We start from the raw sequence: 18,100 nt of genomic DNA, 5'->3' as shown, positions 1-18,100 counted from the left end.
ATACGGGGAGCATATAGCAATATGCTGAGTTGGGACCTTTTTCTAGGTTATACCACATATCGCAGGGTATTTACTATTCTAAGATAATGGGGATGATGACTAGGTATATAGGTATAGGAATATATTGATTTTTATGATACATTCGGGTAAATAAGGTCAATGTTAACTAATTTATACATAAAAAGCAAACATTGTCAGTTTATTTGCAAAATAAATGGGATTATAACATTTCAAAATCTATTAAAAATCTTTTATCGTAATTAGATGAAAATTCATACAGTTTTAGCTTCCTTACATTAAATGTGTCATTTTTTAATATGTGAACTATAAACATAAACGCACAAATATATTAGTATATACAAATATAGTAGTAATAAATAACAAAGATATTAGTAATTTTGTTTGAACGCACATACGAATCTAACGATCATTACATTACCTACGACGTCATTAGTTCGTGCCATTTTGTGGGCGTTTTTCAGAGATCCGCGGCAGCGCCGCAAATCTGACCCTTTGAATCGATGTAGCTCCGAAAGTAATGATCACAGATACCTTGGTCCTTTTACAAAATTGCTTTACTATTACAATTTAAAAAACTGTCATCATCCCTATTGTGATGTGTGGGATAATGGTAGCCATAAAGATTTCTTTCTTTCTATATTTTCTTTTTCTGTCGTGGTAGTCGCTTTACAGATTGTAAGATAACATTTTACAATTTTTTTCTTTCACGCGGGCCCTGTAGCTAGGGGGCTCCGTATGATTAGGGTGGCCGCTCACTGGCAATTTTTAGTTGGCCGACTATCGAACAACTAAGTTGCCAACGCTTACAACTTAGTTGCGCAACTTTTTAATTTGTATGGGTAATGACACCAAAAGTTGAACGGGCCCCAAGGGATAAACGTTAGTGCTAAAATCCCGAAAATAAAATAGACTATGCTACTTGCACGTATGCAATATTTTTACCCACACTATACGTGTTTACAAACATAAGCATATTATTTTTTAACTTGTAAGCGGATAAAAACTACATTTCTACTTTTTATTAGCTTTTAAGTTTCAGCTTTTTCGGTTAATAATTATAGGACATACGGTTTATAGACTAGTATATAAATGATAAATTTATTAGTTCAACTGTAGAGTATAAAACGTTCCCATTTGACTCCGAAATGGACGACCGGTCGCCCATCGTATCCGTTACGTGACATGTAAAAAAATATAACTACCACTAAGGGCAATAGGCGAGCACAGTATCATGCTCCGCGCGATAGAGGAATATAAAGATTTTTTGAATGGCTTACAACGGTAGATTATAACCGCATTCCCTGATTGTCGGCTTCTTCAACGCAGACGGGCTCACCGATAAAATAATCGCGGGCCGCGAATGGTTAATTAGGGCTCAGTGTTCAATTACTGTGGTAAATCCCTAAATTTGGCAATTAAATAATTTTTTTTTATAACTTATCGGGAACTAGGACTTTTCCATTTCATTTGGTCAAATCTTGTTTATATATGGAATTATTTAGTAAACTCAATAAACGTCTATGTCATGAAATATTTATTTTACATGCATTCAATGTTGACCGACAGTGAATCCCTACTATGATACGATCGGCGTCCAATTTATTAGTTGCGGCGATTTAGTTGCTGTACCTGTTAGTATACTCGGCAACTTAGTCGGCCAACTAAAAGTTGCCAGTGAGCGGGGGTTATGATACGGCAGATACGGCGGTAGCTTAGTGAATATTACATTATTAACGCCCCTGGAGTTAATAATGTAATATTCACTTTCACTTTCACTCAACGTATACGTAACGCAGTGTTGCCAACCCTACTGTTTTAACAGTAGATTTGCTGTTTTCACATTGATGTCCATGTTTTCTGTTTCATTCCTATTTTTTACTGTTATAATAATAATAATAATTTATTTGCTAAGACATGGGTAACAACAGATACAATAAATACAATGGTCCAAACATGTTTTGCCACAAATTAGGCGTGCAAATATTTAAACAATAAGTAATTTAATTTAAATGTTCCAATTATTTTTACATGCTGCATGTTAATTTGTTTTAAAATAAAATAAAATTTACCATAACTATACCAATACTGAAATTCTTAAGTAATGAAAATAATGAAATATTTAATTTATGTGTATGTCAAATTGTAAAAATATAATAAATTAGTCAAATTGATTTTAATTTTAAAAAGTCATTTAATTCGTAAATACTATTTTGGCTGAGGGCATTAAAAATATGATTTTTGAATCTCTGTATTGGCATTTCTTTTGTTTTTTCTGACAGATGATTATATGTTTTTACGGCCATGCAGTATACATTTTTTTTTAAAAGAGATAGTTTCTGTACAGGTATCTCAATTTTATTTCTTTTACGACCACTTTTTTTCTTAGGAAATAGAGTAATATTTTTCTTATTTTTATGTTTTTCAACTAGCGTTCACCACCACCAATAATATATGTACTATGCAACCATTTTTTGATAACCACTACGTAATAAAACGCAATGACACTAGTTGGAAGTATCTTCTCTCGTCGGGATTCAACAAAAATATCTATGATTAAAAAAAATTTAATTACTGAACTCTGAAAATGAGGCAAAAACCGAAAATAATTTCATTTTGATTTTTGTTTTTTTTTGTGTGATCATACATGAATACATATATCAATGTATGTGAGTTCTAGCAACTAAGAAAATTGTTTATTGTTTAAAATAAATGGGCAAAATTATGAAATCTGCCTTTTTATACTTTATCTACCTACTGCTTTCTACTGTTTTTTATTGGTGAATTAGTGTTTTTTAGCTTTTTGAGGTTGGCAACACTGAGTACTGACGTAACGTAACACAAGTCACAAATATGAAATACAATTAAATTAATATAATTTCAAATCAAATCAAATCAAAAATCATTTATTTCAAGTAGGCTCAGTTTACAAGCACTTTTGACACGTCAGTTGACTATTTGTAAAGATTCTACCACCGGTTCGGAAGGCAGGTTCTGCTGAGAAGATACCGGCAAGAAACTCAACAGTTGCTCTTTTGAAAAAGTCATACAGTATTATAATTTACAATTGATAACAATTACTGTTTACATTTCTTATAGTTTTACTTCCTGTGTGAAGGTGGAAGCTGATCCAACGGGCTCCAAGCATCTTTATCATTAAGGAACTCATCAATGTTGTAGTAACCTCGACTAAGTAAATGTTTTTTAACACATTGCTTAAAGCTATGCATTGGCATGTCCATCACAGTCTTGGGGAATGGGGAATTTTTTTAACAATGCTGTGCTCGTCAGTTAATTAAAATTAATGTTTAAGTGATTTACTAGCGCTAATACTAAATGTACTAGCACTTTCAAAAATTATACTTAATGTAGACATATACTTATGGCTAATTAACAGCTTCGATACCCTCCTAACTATGTGTATCATGTTATACTTTTCGTACGGACGAGCGCTAGCGCGACCTCTTGAGCTACCAGCGCCATCTAGTTTACTACATAAAACCAAAGTTGAGTTATTTACAGTTTACACCATTTGTAGCTGAAAACTGTAAATCCATTAAAAAGTCAAATAATACATAAAGTAAGCGTTTTCAGGAAGTGCTCAAAACCAGCTTTATTTTGATGATTTTCAAAGTTGAAGTCATGTTTTTTTATGTTATTTAAAATCAGAAATGTTTTGGTGCGGGGACGAAATTATTTATATTGTTAAAAAATATCTATGCTATTTATAAAAAAATAATTTAAAAATACTACCCACTTCAAAAATACAAACGTATGCAGAAAACTAATAAGCGAAAGAAAATATTATAATATTAATTGATTATGAAACACGGCTAAAACTCACGTAATATTAGGTCGGAGTATGCCCGACTAGTTTCGAACCCATACGGGGCCCTTAGTCATGAGCTGGTTCTTGCATCGCGGCACGATCCAAACTGCGAAGCGGCTGCGCGACGCGCTGCTGCATTGCGCGCTGGGAGAGTGGTTGAGTGGTGGGGAGTGAAGGTTCCGTACTTCCGTTACACTCTCCGACGGTTCATTAATGTCATCTTCATTAGACTCGTCTTGTACGCAAACCGAACTAACGCCATCTTGTTCCAATTCCAAATTTTGTTGTATGTTTTATTCTAATATCTTTACTGTTTTATTAGCGTTAATACGAATTGTATTAACACTTTCAAAAATTGTCTATATACACATATCATAATAAAACATCCTTCGGATCCCCCCCTCTAAGAAAGTTACCCATAAGAACTCTTTATTAATGTTGATTGATGATTCGTCTGTTTATCATGATAGACTTTCCGTACGGACGAACGCTAGCGCGACCTCTTGAACTACTAGCGCCATCTAGTTTACTACATAAAAACGAAAGTTGGGTTAGTTACCCCATTTCTAGCTGAAAAGTCAGGGGCTTAGCTAACGCAATGATACGGGGCCCCCGGACAACAGGGGTCTTAAGTGTGTGTGTTGTTTTAAAGCAGACATTGGTAAAATTGAATCCACAATCTTACTTAATCTTCTTCTTCTTAATCTTCCCGGAGAATACAACATATAAAAAACTGCTAAAGAGATTTTCGGGATTTGCCTCTCGTCTATTAGGCCGCCCACTAATTTTGATACAGGGCATCCAAGGCAAGCTACGTCACAGCTGAAAACTGTGATGAATAGGGATGATGACAGTTTTTTTTAAATTGTGTATAAATTAAGAGTATACTAATAGCAAAGCAATTTTGTAAAAGTAACAGGGTATCTGCGATCATTACTTTCGGAGCTACAGGGATTTAAAGGGTCAGATTTGCGGCGCTGCCGCGGATTACTGAAAAACGCTCCATACAAAATGGCACGATTTAGTGACGTCGTTGGCTCGCTGATCGTTAGTTTTGTATGGGCGTTCAAACAAAATTACTAATATCTTTGTTATTTGTGCGTTTATGTTTATAGTTCAATTATTGAAAGATGTCACATTTAATGTAAGGAAGCTAAAACTGTATGAATTTTCCTCTAATTACGATAAAAAAAATTTAATAGATTTTGAAATTTTATAATTTTTTTTATTTTGCAAATATCCAGACAATCTTTGCTTTTTATGTATAAGTTAGTTAAAATTGACCTTATTTACCCGAATGTATCATAAAAACCAATATATTCAAACCTAGTAATCATTCCCATTGTTTTGTTTTGGCAAAACAAAACATGGGCTACTTTTTAACCCGAAAATAAAAATAGAAGGGAAGAAAAATAGATAGGGGTTGAAAGTTTGTGTGGAAATTCCTTAATTTATAAAGTTACAGTTATCAAAATTTATTTACTATTAGCATACTCTTAATTTATATACAATTTAAAAAACTGTCATCATCCCTATTGAAAAAGATGAATTTTGGTATAATGATCATTTACTATTATACCAAAATTCATCTTTATTCAATGACCAATGGTACCTAAATGATCATTATGACCTGCTAAGTAATTTACACAGTGATATTATTGCATGTACTGCGCAGGGATCAAACTCTTGACAGCTATCAACCAGATAGTACAACAAAGAGCGGATCTAGAAGCGAACCGAGCGACGCTGTCCAGCATGCTGGAGGAGCTGAGGAGGAAACTGAAGAGGAGGATCGAAGAGTGCCACTTTGATAAGAAGGAGAAGTTGAAGGTATATGTTAACACCATTGCAACTTCTGAACGGATTATAAGTTTGGCACATTCATGGCGTATAGCAGGTGGGCCGGGTGGGCCGGGCCCACCCTAGAATAGTCCAGTCCAGGTATTTAGATACCCTAGGATACTGGGCTACCGATTTGAAATTCTATGATGAATGCCGAAATACTAATAATTTTACAGAAAATATCATTTAAACTATCAAATAATAACAATTACAACTTATAGTAAAGAAAAACCCATTTAAGTAAAAAATATTTTGAAAAATATGTTAACACCTTTTCTGATACCGTACGTATCATTATCATTGGTGATGAATCTCTGACTGGAAAGAATCTGCAAAGTCTTCAACACCGACGTAACGTGGCCTGTCTTTCTTTTTTTTACCGAATATATTTCGGAGAGTGCTCACGGGATCTTTTCAATCTAGTCCCTCCATCCCCATTCTACCACAGAACAGCGAGACACCGTGCAAATTGGCATCCTTTTGTTGTCGATGTCCAGTCGACTCGCACAAAACGTTTCGCATCGACGTTTCTAATAAGAACAGCGAAGATGTGGAATGCCCTTTCAGCTTCTGTGTTTCCTAACATTTATGATTTGTGCACCTTCAAGACAAGATTGAATAGGCATTTTCTAGGCAAGCGCGCTCCAACCTAGACCTCATCATTGCTTTCCACCAGGCATGATTGTAGTCAAGCGCCGGTCTATTATGAATAAAAAATAAATAAAGATACAAAGAAAAAATAATAAATAAGTCGAGCCGTTTCAAAGGTCTGCGTTTACAAATATTGCTAACGAAATTTTTATATTGAATGTCGATTCTGTTCAGTGATAATCATCCCATCTCAGGAAATAATCCTAGATCGAGTACATCAAGCGGATTGCAGGGAGCCGCTGGATGCTGGCGGCTCGAGATCGTTATGCTTGGAGGTTCACTGCAATCTAAGATGGAAGCGGGATAACTTGTTAGGTGTAGAATGAAATCCGCACTCCTTTCGGTTTGTACACGACATCGAAGCAAGTTATATACTGAGCCTACTTGAAATAAACGCTTAATCGCTTGGCGGTACGTCTTTGTCGGTAGGGTGGTAAGTAGCCACGGCCGAAGCCTCCCACCAGCCAATAATTTCGTAGGTATAGAGAGCTATAGGAAATCTCATTCCAGGCGCTGAAGCAAGCGAACCAGAAGCTGGAGAGAGAGAGGTTCGGCGTGGTGACAGAGATAGAGCACCTCAAGAGACACTTGGAGAAGGAGGAGGCTCATCACTTGCAGCACGCCAGGAATGCCGTGGCCCAGGTATATAATGTTGCCAGTGGCGCGCACAAGGTGTTTAACCAGGGTATGTACTAGTAGCGTGCCTTGAGAGGCCCTGTATCAAAATTAGTGGGGGTTAAAGATTTCTCACAAAAGAAACAATAATGCTGGACTTAACCAATATACGTTTCCAACTTTTAACCCGGGAAAGAAAGAAATTGTGGATTATCTATAATTTACTAATGTACTGTACATACAAATTGTGAAAAATGAATAATGCCATCCACAACGCAGGGTTGTAATAAGTCCTCAGGGTAAGTAGTGCATTAGTATAATTGGCTTTACCAGACCGGAAGATTAGAAGTGACTAGACTAGACTAGAAGTCTTAAAGTCTGCACGGAGTCGTGCACGTTACTTCGCTTTAACTGCTTGATTCTTACCAAATAGCTCGGAGGTCAGTGGATTGGGATATTTAAATTTTAAATTAAAATAAAAATTACAACCTCCTTTTTGGAAGTGAGACGAATATCTTAGCAATGCATGGATTCACCGTGCAGGCGGGTCCATCGCGTGGTAGAGAGAAGTAGGGTTAAGGAATTCCTTGACGATCGATCAACACTCACCTTCTCTGCTCGTGTTGTTCTCCCTGCCGCCCTGCCGCCAAATTTGATAAAATCCTATTGCAGCTTTGGATACCACTTCTAATATAGAACTAGCTGCACTTCTAGAGAGGCCAAGGTCTTTAAGCAAGTTATAGAGAGATTTTGCTGGTAATCCTCTCGCACCTACTTCTACGGCGTACAGACTAACTACATAGGCATTTTTGGTTAGTTCATTTGTTAGGTTATAATATTTTTTCACTTTTATACTGTGGTCCTTCGGAATGTTAGTCTCCCATGGCACTGTATGCCTACATTGACAAGTCTATAGACTCCAAGTCTACTGTCGTAGTGATAAGATGTTTTCTTTTTGTCCTACCTTACCAGGCCATACAAGGAGTGACACGTTCAACCGCGGACAGACTGTTCGCGCCGTGCTCAGTGGCAGAACTACCCAACATCGTCAGCAGAAACGTAGCCAGGAACGCTCCCTCGAGAATTGTGAGACACATATCTTTAACTTTCCACTTGTAGTAAGTAGGAAAGATATTCTTCATGCTAAGATTGCGGAGTCACACATTGTCAGGAGTAACCAGGAACGAACCTCGAGAATTGTGAGACACATATATTTAACTTCTGCAAGTAGGGAAGATATTCTTCATGCTCAGTTGTGCAATGTCAGCAGAAACGTAGCCAGGAACGAACTCTAGAGAATTGTGGGACACATATCTTTAGTTTCCGTAAGTAGGGAAGATATTCGTCATGTTAAGTTGCAGAGAAACATAACCAGGAACGCACTCTCGATAATTGTGAGACACGTATCCTACCCTCTAGTTGTAAGCCGGGAAGATATCCTTCAAGCTAAGTTGCGAAGTTACAATACATCCTCGAGAATTGTGAGATCTTTAACTTCTAAGAGATTATCTTTAACTTCCCACTAGTAGTAAGTAGGATAGATATTCTTCACGCCCAGTTGCGCATTGTCAAGAGAAACATAACCAGGAACGCACTCTCGAGAACTGTGAAACACACATATCTGTAACTTCCTACTACTATGTATGTAAGGAAGATATTCTTCACGCTCAGTTGCGGAGTTGCCCAACATCGTCATCAGAAACGTAGCCAAGAAGTAGGAACGTAACCTCGAGAATTCTGAGACACGTATCCTAATTTACTACTAGATATACTTGTAGAACTGCATTGCTATTGACATTGGCGTATCTAAGGTCTTTTCCTAGGGTGGGCCAGGCCCACCTTAAAGGGTCAGCCCCTTACATACCGCTTAACAGAGTTGTCAATCATTATAGAAATGTCGTTTACAATGTTGTTGAACGCTGGCCTCTTAAACGGGTCGACTGATTTTATTGATTTTTCTTGGGGAATTAAAATATATAACTAAGATTTACACAATATATTACATTTAAATTTATAATAAATAAAATAATTATGACACACACCAACTAATTGTTCACCCAGAGGCAAGGTACCCAATACACTAGCGCTATTACCTCTCTGGATAGCAAGGCTTAACCTTTGGGCCAAATAAGCGCCAGCTCTTGGGTCACCTGACGCATTTTTCTTGGTATTTTTTGTATTTCGGCGTCTATCATAAAATTTTAAATAGCTAGCCCAGAATTCCAGATTGGGCTCTGGACCATTCTAGATTTGGCCCGGCCCACCCGCTATATACGCCTATGGCTATTGATCTACTATTTATAATATTTATATGATTTATAATATTTTATTTATAATATTTATATGTACGTCAGGCTGACAACAAGCTGGCAGCCGCGAGACTGATGCGCGACATCGCCGATCTGCGGCAGCGCGTGGCGCAAGTCGAAGCTCGCCTGGCGATCGAGCTCAAGGTACCCTACATTTCCTCATTCCCTACCCCTATACTGTTCTACTTTTTTTTTCCGCTGGGAAATGCTTTTACGCATCCCTCCCGGCGGTGTCGCAGAAGGGACTCCGCGGTACCCTCGGGAGGGTGTGTGGGACTCGCCGTAGCAAGGACCGGAATACCCACTAAAACCCAGCGCAACCCTCCGCGTCTTATATGAAGCAGCAACGGATCGAGTAACACATTCCACATTGCTGCTTCCGACGTGACCCAAACGAGCTAAAGGAGCTAAGCAACTTAGAAAAGACCAAAATAGATAAATAAATACATAAAATATAGAAACGATCAAGACACGAAATTTACATCATTTTTGGGCTAAGTGGGCGAATCTCCGCCTCCTGCCACCCGTCCGTCTTCTGCGAATCGGTGGAGCATCTGCTGCCATCTCTCTCACTCGCTCCGCCGCTTCCTTGCCTATACTGTTCTAATACCCTACTCCTATCCAACCCGCAATCGTCGTTATCAACCCATATTCGGCTCTGCTGAGCTCGAGTCTTCTCTCAGAATGAGAGGGGTTAGGCCAATAGTCCACCACGCTGGCCCAATGCGGATAGACAGACTTCACACACGCAGAGAATTAAGAAAATTCTCAGGTGTCCTCACGATGTTCCTTCACCGTTTGAGACACGTGATATTTAATTTCTTAAAATGCACACAACTGAAACGTTGGAGGTGCATGCCCCAGATCGGATTCTTCCGGAAACAGAGGCAGAGGTCGTATCCACTGGGCTATCACGGACTCACGGCTATATATTATCCCCGTTATCCTACGGGAACAGGAACCACGCGGGTGGAATCATGCGGCGTTAGCTAGTAAATAAATAATGATGGATCAGTGCATTTCCAGCGTAAGCGGCAGGCTGAGGTCGACATTGTGCGGCTGAGGAAGGAGCTCTCCAGCACCAAGAGCTGCGTCGCGTCGCTGCGGCTGCCTGGCAGCAGCAGCCGGCAGCACTGCTCCAAGTTCGCCTGATAATTTTTTTTTTTTTTTAATGAGCTTTACGGCTCTGGGTTCTAGCCCTTTTCAGCCCAGATCACGCGGGCCGGGACCTCAGAACTACTATAGCTTGGCAAGTTGTTGACGACACTCCCATGATATGCGGACGACGGGTGGGGGTGTGAAGGGACTGGGACTGAGGACTGCGCAGGTATGAAGTCCTGCGAGCGGGCCAGAGGGAAGGACTCGCGGGTATAAAGTCGTGCGAACGGGGCAGAGGGACTGCGCGGGTATGAAGTCGTGCGAGCGGGACAGAGGGAAGGACTGTTCGTGTATGAAGTCGTACGATCGAGACAGAGGGACTGTTCGGGTATGATGTCGTGCGAGTGGGACAGAGGGAAGGACTGCGCGGGTATGAAGTCGTATGAGCGGGGCAGAGGGAAAGACTGCACGGGTATGAAGTCGTGCGAGCGGGGCAGAGGGAAGGACTGCGCGGGTATGAAGTCGTATGAGCGGGGCAGAGGGAAAGACTGCGTGGGTATGAAGTCATGCGAGCGGGACAGAGGGAAGGACTGCGCGGGTATGAAGTCGTGCGAACGGGGCAGAGGGACTGCGCGGGTATGATGTCATGCGAGCGGGACAGAGGGAAGGATTGCGCGGGTATGAAGTCGTGCGAACGGGGCAGAAGGAGTGCGCGGGTATGATGTCATGCAAGCGGGCCATCGCTACCCCCCCTCCTGGCTTCCGCGGACCATTGGAAGTGTTACGAATGAATTTGCCAAGCTATAAATAGAAGGACCAGCCCCCTAGCCAAGAGGCACGTCGATTCTCTTTCTACGATCGCTAACGCTTCGAAACTGGAAAAATGTATGGGAATGGCAGATCTTGATCACGTGACCTGTCGATAGCAAATTTCATGCCCATACATCTTTCTAGTTTTCGAAGCGTTAGCGATCGTAGAAAGAGAATCGACGTGCCACTTGGCTTGGGGGCAGTATCGCACGTGATAGATTATTTTATAAAGTAGTGAAAAATAAATATAGCTGAAAGTTAAGCTGATAAGCTGATTGATAATATGTGTATGATTCATTGTGAAATTAGACCTATCAGATAATTCTTACGTTAGTTAAATATTATTTAATATTTAGACAGTATTTTTGTATTCAATAATAAAGTTTAAATGAAAATACAAACAGTTATGTTACATGACGAATTTCAAAGTTTAGGTGACCAAATATGACGTCACGTGTAATGTTCTACTTAAATTGAAATTCAAATATCATTACGTAGAATTTAAAATAAAACTTAGAATATAGATCTGACATTATTGTAATTAAAAAGTAAATAAAAGTAATAGTTGTCATTATAAACGTTATTGGAATATGGTAACACTGGTAGGAACTACTAAGAATGATTCTATGTAATGAGGAATTACTGGCATAGACACGGAGCGTCAGGATACGCGGTATCAAGTAATCTGTGGTCAGTTTGAGCAGATGGCGTGTGATTGGTCTATTGCAAACAAATGCAGAAGGAATATTAGCCAATAGGCGTTTTGTAAAGAATCGAGATGTTCATGGATGATGACGAAATGGCGTCTTGGCCGGTGTGATTAGGAAATATAAAATAATGTTGTTGTTATGGTGTCTTCCTGTGTTTCTGAGGCTGTTTTATGAAAGCTAAGTATTTTATACATAATATCTTTGTTGTAAACTGTATTTTATTATGTTGTATTGTTGTAACGATAAGTTATAACATCCGAATATTACTTATGTGAAATTAGGTATATTTGCAACGACATTATATAGTACCTAATTACGTCGTTGTATATTTGTATGGTAATAATGGTTAATGTTATTTTGATTTGTCTTGAAGTTAAGACTTAATTGAACTATCTATTTCAAGGTATTAATTATTATCCTAAATATTGTAATTGTAATTAACCAATACTTTAAAAGAGCATTTGTTGAGTTTCTTGCCGTTCTTCTCAACAAGAGACTGCACTTTCCGAACTGGCGGTAGAGTCACTAAAATTAAAAGTAATATTGTTCAGTTAAAGAAATAAATGATTAATTTGGTCACGATTCTATTTTATTTTATTTAAAATACCTTGACACTCAGTAAAACTTAAATAACATTCAATATATTTATTTTAATAAAATTAAATTGAATTAAGGATACTTATCTTAATAAAGTTAGTCAATTAGATCGGCACAGTTTATTTAAATTTTCATTCAATGATATTATTGGCCATTTCTAAAATGATTTATATCAGGTCTATTACACTACGTGATAAAGTATGTATTAACATACAACGCCTATCAACTAATCAAATTGTTTCTCTATAAAAATACTAAACTGACGGACTTACCCGACTGACGATCTTAGCCGAACTGATCTTACAAGTAACAATAGATATTTATGACAACAAATTATAATTCTGTTCCAATAATATTATTTGAGAAAAATCATTATTAATTAGACATATAAATAAATAAATTTAACATCAGAAGTGGGATCGAATAAAATTAGCTAATACATTTTTTTTACTGTTTAAGGAAAGCGTTGGAGCGAGCGATGATTCCACGCTGCTGGAAAGTTTTCTTAAAAATACTTCAATCTGTTCTGACGCACAAACGCAGCGGTGAAGCTGTGATGACATGCTTCGGTCAAAAGAGCAATGAAAATGATGCTAAAAGCTGGGGCAAGCTAACAAACTCTATTGCAATGGATAAGTGTGTAGATAAAAAGTGCAGCGACAGCCAATTCAAATGTTTTGTCGAAAGTTATTCCGTTTTATTTTTGTTTCATCTACAGCCATCCTGTACAACATTATTTTTTTTTATTAATTTAATATTTAATGATATATTTTTTTTTTATGCCCCACTTGTGGGATATGTGTTATAAAAGTTCAGTATTTAGAATGGCCGAACGGTTTTGATAATTTGGAAATATCACAATTATAAAATATCAATATGGCAATATAGGAAAAAACCGACTAATAAGAATAAACAAAATTTTATATTATATGGGAAAAGGTTAAAGAAAATTATTCAATTAACTCAAAAATCTCAAAATGATTATAAAATTAAAACTTCACAGAATAAGTCTAAGGCTACTTGGAATATTATAAATAATTTAAAAGTAAAACGCAGCAATAACAATAATATAAATAAGATTAAAAGAGATGGAATAGTAATCCAAAATCCTCAAGAGATAGCACAGGCATTCAATGAAAACTTCCTTAATCGTAAAACTGTTAAAATAAATAATACTAAAAATAACAGTTCTTGGAATAAATCAAACTCAATTTTCATGAACCCTAGTACACCTTCACAAATAAAAAATATTATACAATCATTGAAAAAAACTAACAGTTGTGGGTATGATGAAATCAATACTAAAGTAGTTAAATATGTTTCCGATATAATATCACCAGTATTAAGTTACTTGATAAATTTGTGTATTGAGAATGGTATATTTCCGGAAAAATTAAAAGTTTCTATCGTTAAACCACTCTTTAAAAAAGAGGACAGTGAAAATATGGATTGTTATCGGCCGATATCATTGATTCCCATTTTTTCAAAAATAATGGAAAAATATATATTTAATAATCTGAATGACTATTTTGAGCGTTATGATGTTTTCGCAGAAGAACAAGTTGGTTTTAGGAAAAATAAATCTATAAATTTGGCCATATATAAATTTTTAGAGGGGATAATGACAAGTGTTGATAAAAGGAAACCGGTTTGTGCGCTTTTTATGGACCTGACGAAAGCATTTGACTATGTGGACCATAAAACTTTAATTGATAAATTGGATGTGTATGGGGTAAGGGGTAATGCTTTGGCACTTATCAATTCGTATTTAACTGGTAGGCAACAAATTACTCAAATAACTAGAATAGATAAAAATAATAAAATTGAGACAGCTTATATGTCGGAGTCCAAAACAGTAACAACTGGGGTGCCACAGGGAAGTATATTAGGCCCACTACTGTTTATAACTTATATAAACGATTTTCCCACAGTAACTGATCATAGGATGGTTTTATTTGCTGATTTTTATTGGTGATCCACAAATTTCATTAGATGACATAAATTATACTTTAAGACATATTATTAATTGGTTGACATGTAACAATTTAATTATTAATCTTGACAAAACAAAAATTATGACATATGCAAATAGACGTAATAAATTACAATTAGACATTAATTATTTAGGTAAAAAAATTTCCGAAACAACACATACTAAATTTTTAGGTCTCGATATTGATGACAGTCTTAATTGGAGGAAACACATAGACAATTTATGTTTAAAGCTAAGCCGATTTTCATATACATTATATATGTTGTCCAAGGTAGTTAACCAGTCAGCAGTAATTGTAGCGTACAATGCCTACGTAACAGCTACTATACGATATGGAATTATTTTCTGGGGTAATTCTTATGACCGAGAGTATTTAAAGCCCAAAAGAAATGTATACGATCCATATGCCGTTTGAAGCCCACAGATTCCTGCAAGCCATATTTTGATAAATTTAAAGTTCTAACCTGTTCATGTTTATACATTTACGAGGTTTTAGTATTTGTCAAATTACATAAACACCTATTTAAATATTCAGATAAAGAACGGAGGAAAAACAAAATCTGCTTCACTCATCATAATACTTCATTATATGGCAATAGCATTTTTCATATGGCACCTCTAATTTACAACAAATTACCAGCAAAATTAGCTGATAGAAATTTAAGTGTTGCTTTATTTAAAATTAAAATCAAAGAACTATTGTTAAAAAAACGGTATTACACTATCAAAGACTATTTAACTGACAAACAATAATAATTAACGTATAACGGACATAATAATAATTTAATAATTTTAACATCATAGTCATTAAGTAAATTTCAATAATTATAGTGTATTATAGACAATGTAATTTAGTTATAAGATTATTTTTTAAATTTGCATGCTATTTTGTAGCAAATTGTATGCCAACATTTATATCAAGATCTTTATTTAACAATTTGCAAATAAAGAATTATGAATTATGAATCAAAGATAATAATTTAAGAGTTTCGGCAATTATGTGAATAATGAATATAAATATTAGTTTTTCTTCCCGAGGCCATGATAGATTATTAGATTATTGCAACAAATTATCTCGAATATTAAGTAAACTGAATATCATTTGGAGAAGAAAGAGACAAGAAAAAAAAAAAGAAAAAGAAAAAAATTTGTTTAATGGCAAAAAAAAAAAAAAATGGTACGTAATTATAAAAAATATGTAAATTGAACATGAACATTTATTTTTTTTAGCTGCGTTTTCGTAAATTATAACTTGAATTAAATTAGTTTCATGTTTAGTATATATTATGTTGCTTTATGTAATCAATTTCACTGCTGCTCAAGCTATAGCTTTGTTAGTCTTACGTCAACGATATCGGTTAAATGAAAAGTGTATCTATGTTAAAGTATGACTCGAGAATTTTATTTTGTGTTAAATTTCACCTCTATCAGCCGCTGTGTGACCTCTTATTAGGTGACAGTTATCTTATTTGCATTACTTAAATGATTATTTCACATTGTCTATGCAAATGATTTAAACCAAAATCAGTATTTTAAACAATCAAAACATTGAGTAACATGGTATGTATTAAATAGATTCATAAAATAGGTACATTGGTTTAAAAAAAATGCAGAATGGAATTTTTATCTACAGTTGTAATATTTGAAGTTATTACTTGAATAATTGTTGTTCATATAAAAATTATTATTTTTGTTTACAAAGGACCATACACAAAAACAAAATATATTGATTTAAATGTGACATGACTATGACTTAAATTGAGACTATAACTATGACTGAAAATGCCAATGTCACGGAAATGAAAATATATATGAAATATAATATCACGGATCGCTGTGTCTCTGCCCTGACACTTCACTGTTATTTCACCGGCAGCGGGTGATAGGTGCTGTGTTGAAGGCCGGAGATGTTTTGAAAAATCATGTGTGTGATGGCAATGGTCCATCGTTTCATTTCATTTCATGTTCATTACTAACTACTCATTTTATTTTATTTATTTCTCATTTCATTCATTTTCACCTCATCATTGTTCAGTTAGGTTCATAATCCACGAATGAGGTTACTAACAATAAGTACTTCGAGATCGAAGGAAAGATTCATTCACGTCATGTCCATTACTAACAACTCTTACTTTCGTTTCATTCACCTTATTCATTTGCATCTCATTATTCATTTTATATTCATGTCCACGAATGAGGTTACTAACAATAAATACTTCGAGAGCGAAGGAAAGATTCATTCATGTCATGTTCATTATTAAAACTACACATTTTCATTCGTCTTTCATTTTCATCTCATCATCATTATTTTTATATATTATTCATGTTCATAATCCACGAATGAGTTGAAAAAAAAAAAAAAAAAAAAAAAAAAAAGAAAAAGAAAAAGAAAAAAAAAAAGAAAAAGAAAAAAGATGTGAGAGTACTTCGAGAGCGAAGTACTTGTCAGTCTGGCCGTGATAGATTATTTTATAAAGTAGTGAAAAATAAATATAGCTGAAAGTTAAGCTGATAAGCTGATTGATAATATGTGTATGATTCATTGTGAAATTAGACCTATCAGATAATTCTTACGTTAGTTAAATATTATTTAATATTTAGACAGTATTTTTGTATTCAATAATAAAGTTTAAATGAAAATACAAACAGTTATGTTACATGACGAATTTCAAAGTTTAGGTGACCAAATATGACGTCACGTGTAATGTTCTACTTAAATTGAAATTCAAATATCATTACGTAGAATTTAAAATAAAACTTAGAATATAGATCTGACATTATTGTAATTAAAAAGTAAATAAAAGTAATAGTTGTCATTATAAACGTTATTGGAATATGGTAACACTGGTAGGAACTACTAAGAATGATTCTATGTAATGAGGAATTACTGGCATAGACACGGAGCGTCAGGATACGCGGTATCAAGTAATCTGTGGTCAGTTTGAGCAGATGGCGTGTGATTGGTCTATTGCAAACAAATGCAGAAGGAATATTAGCCAATAGGCGTTTTGTAAAGAATCGAGATGTTCATGGATGATGACGAAATGGCGTCTTGGCCGGTGTGATTAGGAAATATAAAATAATGTTGTTGTTATGGTGTCTTCCTGTGTTTCTGAGGCTGTTTTATGAAAGCTAAGTATTTTATACATAATATCTTTGTTGTAAACTGTATTTTATTATGTTGTATTGTTGTAACGATAAGTTATAACATCCGAATATTACTTATGTGAAATTAGGTATATTTGCAACGACATTATATAGTACCTAATTACGTCGTTGTATATTTGTATGGTAATAATGGTTAATGTTATTTTGATTTGTCTTGAAGTTAAGACTTAATTGAACTATCTATTTCAAGGTATTAATTATTATCCTAAATATTGTAATTGTAATTAACCAATACTTTAAAAGAGCATTTGTTGAGTTTCTTGCCGTTCTTCTCAACAAGAGACTGCACTTTCCGAACTGGCGGTAGAGTCACTAAAATTAAAAGTAATATTGTTCAGTTAAAGAAATAAATGATTAATTTGGTCACGATTCTATTTTATTTTATTTAAAATACCTTGACACTCAGTAAAACTTAAATAACATTCAATATATTTATTTTAATAAAATTAAATTGAATTAA

At 35.4% G+C, this 18,100-nt stretch overlaps 1 protein-coding gene across 1 annotated transcript; it reads left to right on the top strand.

Annotated features, from left to right (window-relative positions):
• The first annotated feature begins 222 nt into the window (after positions 1-222).
• On the top strand, positions 223-18,009 carry LOC112045581 (uncharacterized). The gene is made up of 5 exons (XM_024081833.2): positions 223-5,677; positions 6,851-6,982; positions 7,928-8,041; positions 9,310-9,408; positions 10,291-18,009. Exons 1-5 carry the CDS (start codon positions 5,510-5,512, stop codon positions 10,414-10,416), a joined length of 639 nt encoding a protein of 212 aa, XP_023937601.2. The 5' UTR covers positions 223-5,509; the 3' UTR covers positions 10,417-18,009.
• Positions 18,010-18,100: the final 91 nt, after the last annotated feature.

The sequence above is a fragment of the Bicyclus anynana genome, chromosome 26, assembly GCF_947172395.1.
Source record: "Bicyclus anynana chromosome 26, ilBicAnyn1.1, whole genome shotgun sequence".
NCBI classification, from domain to species: domain Eukaryota; kingdom Metazoa; phylum Arthropoda; class Insecta; order Lepidoptera; family Nymphalidae; genus Bicyclus; species Bicyclus anynana.
This window is presented reverse-complemented; position numbering and strand designations above follow the sequence as displayed.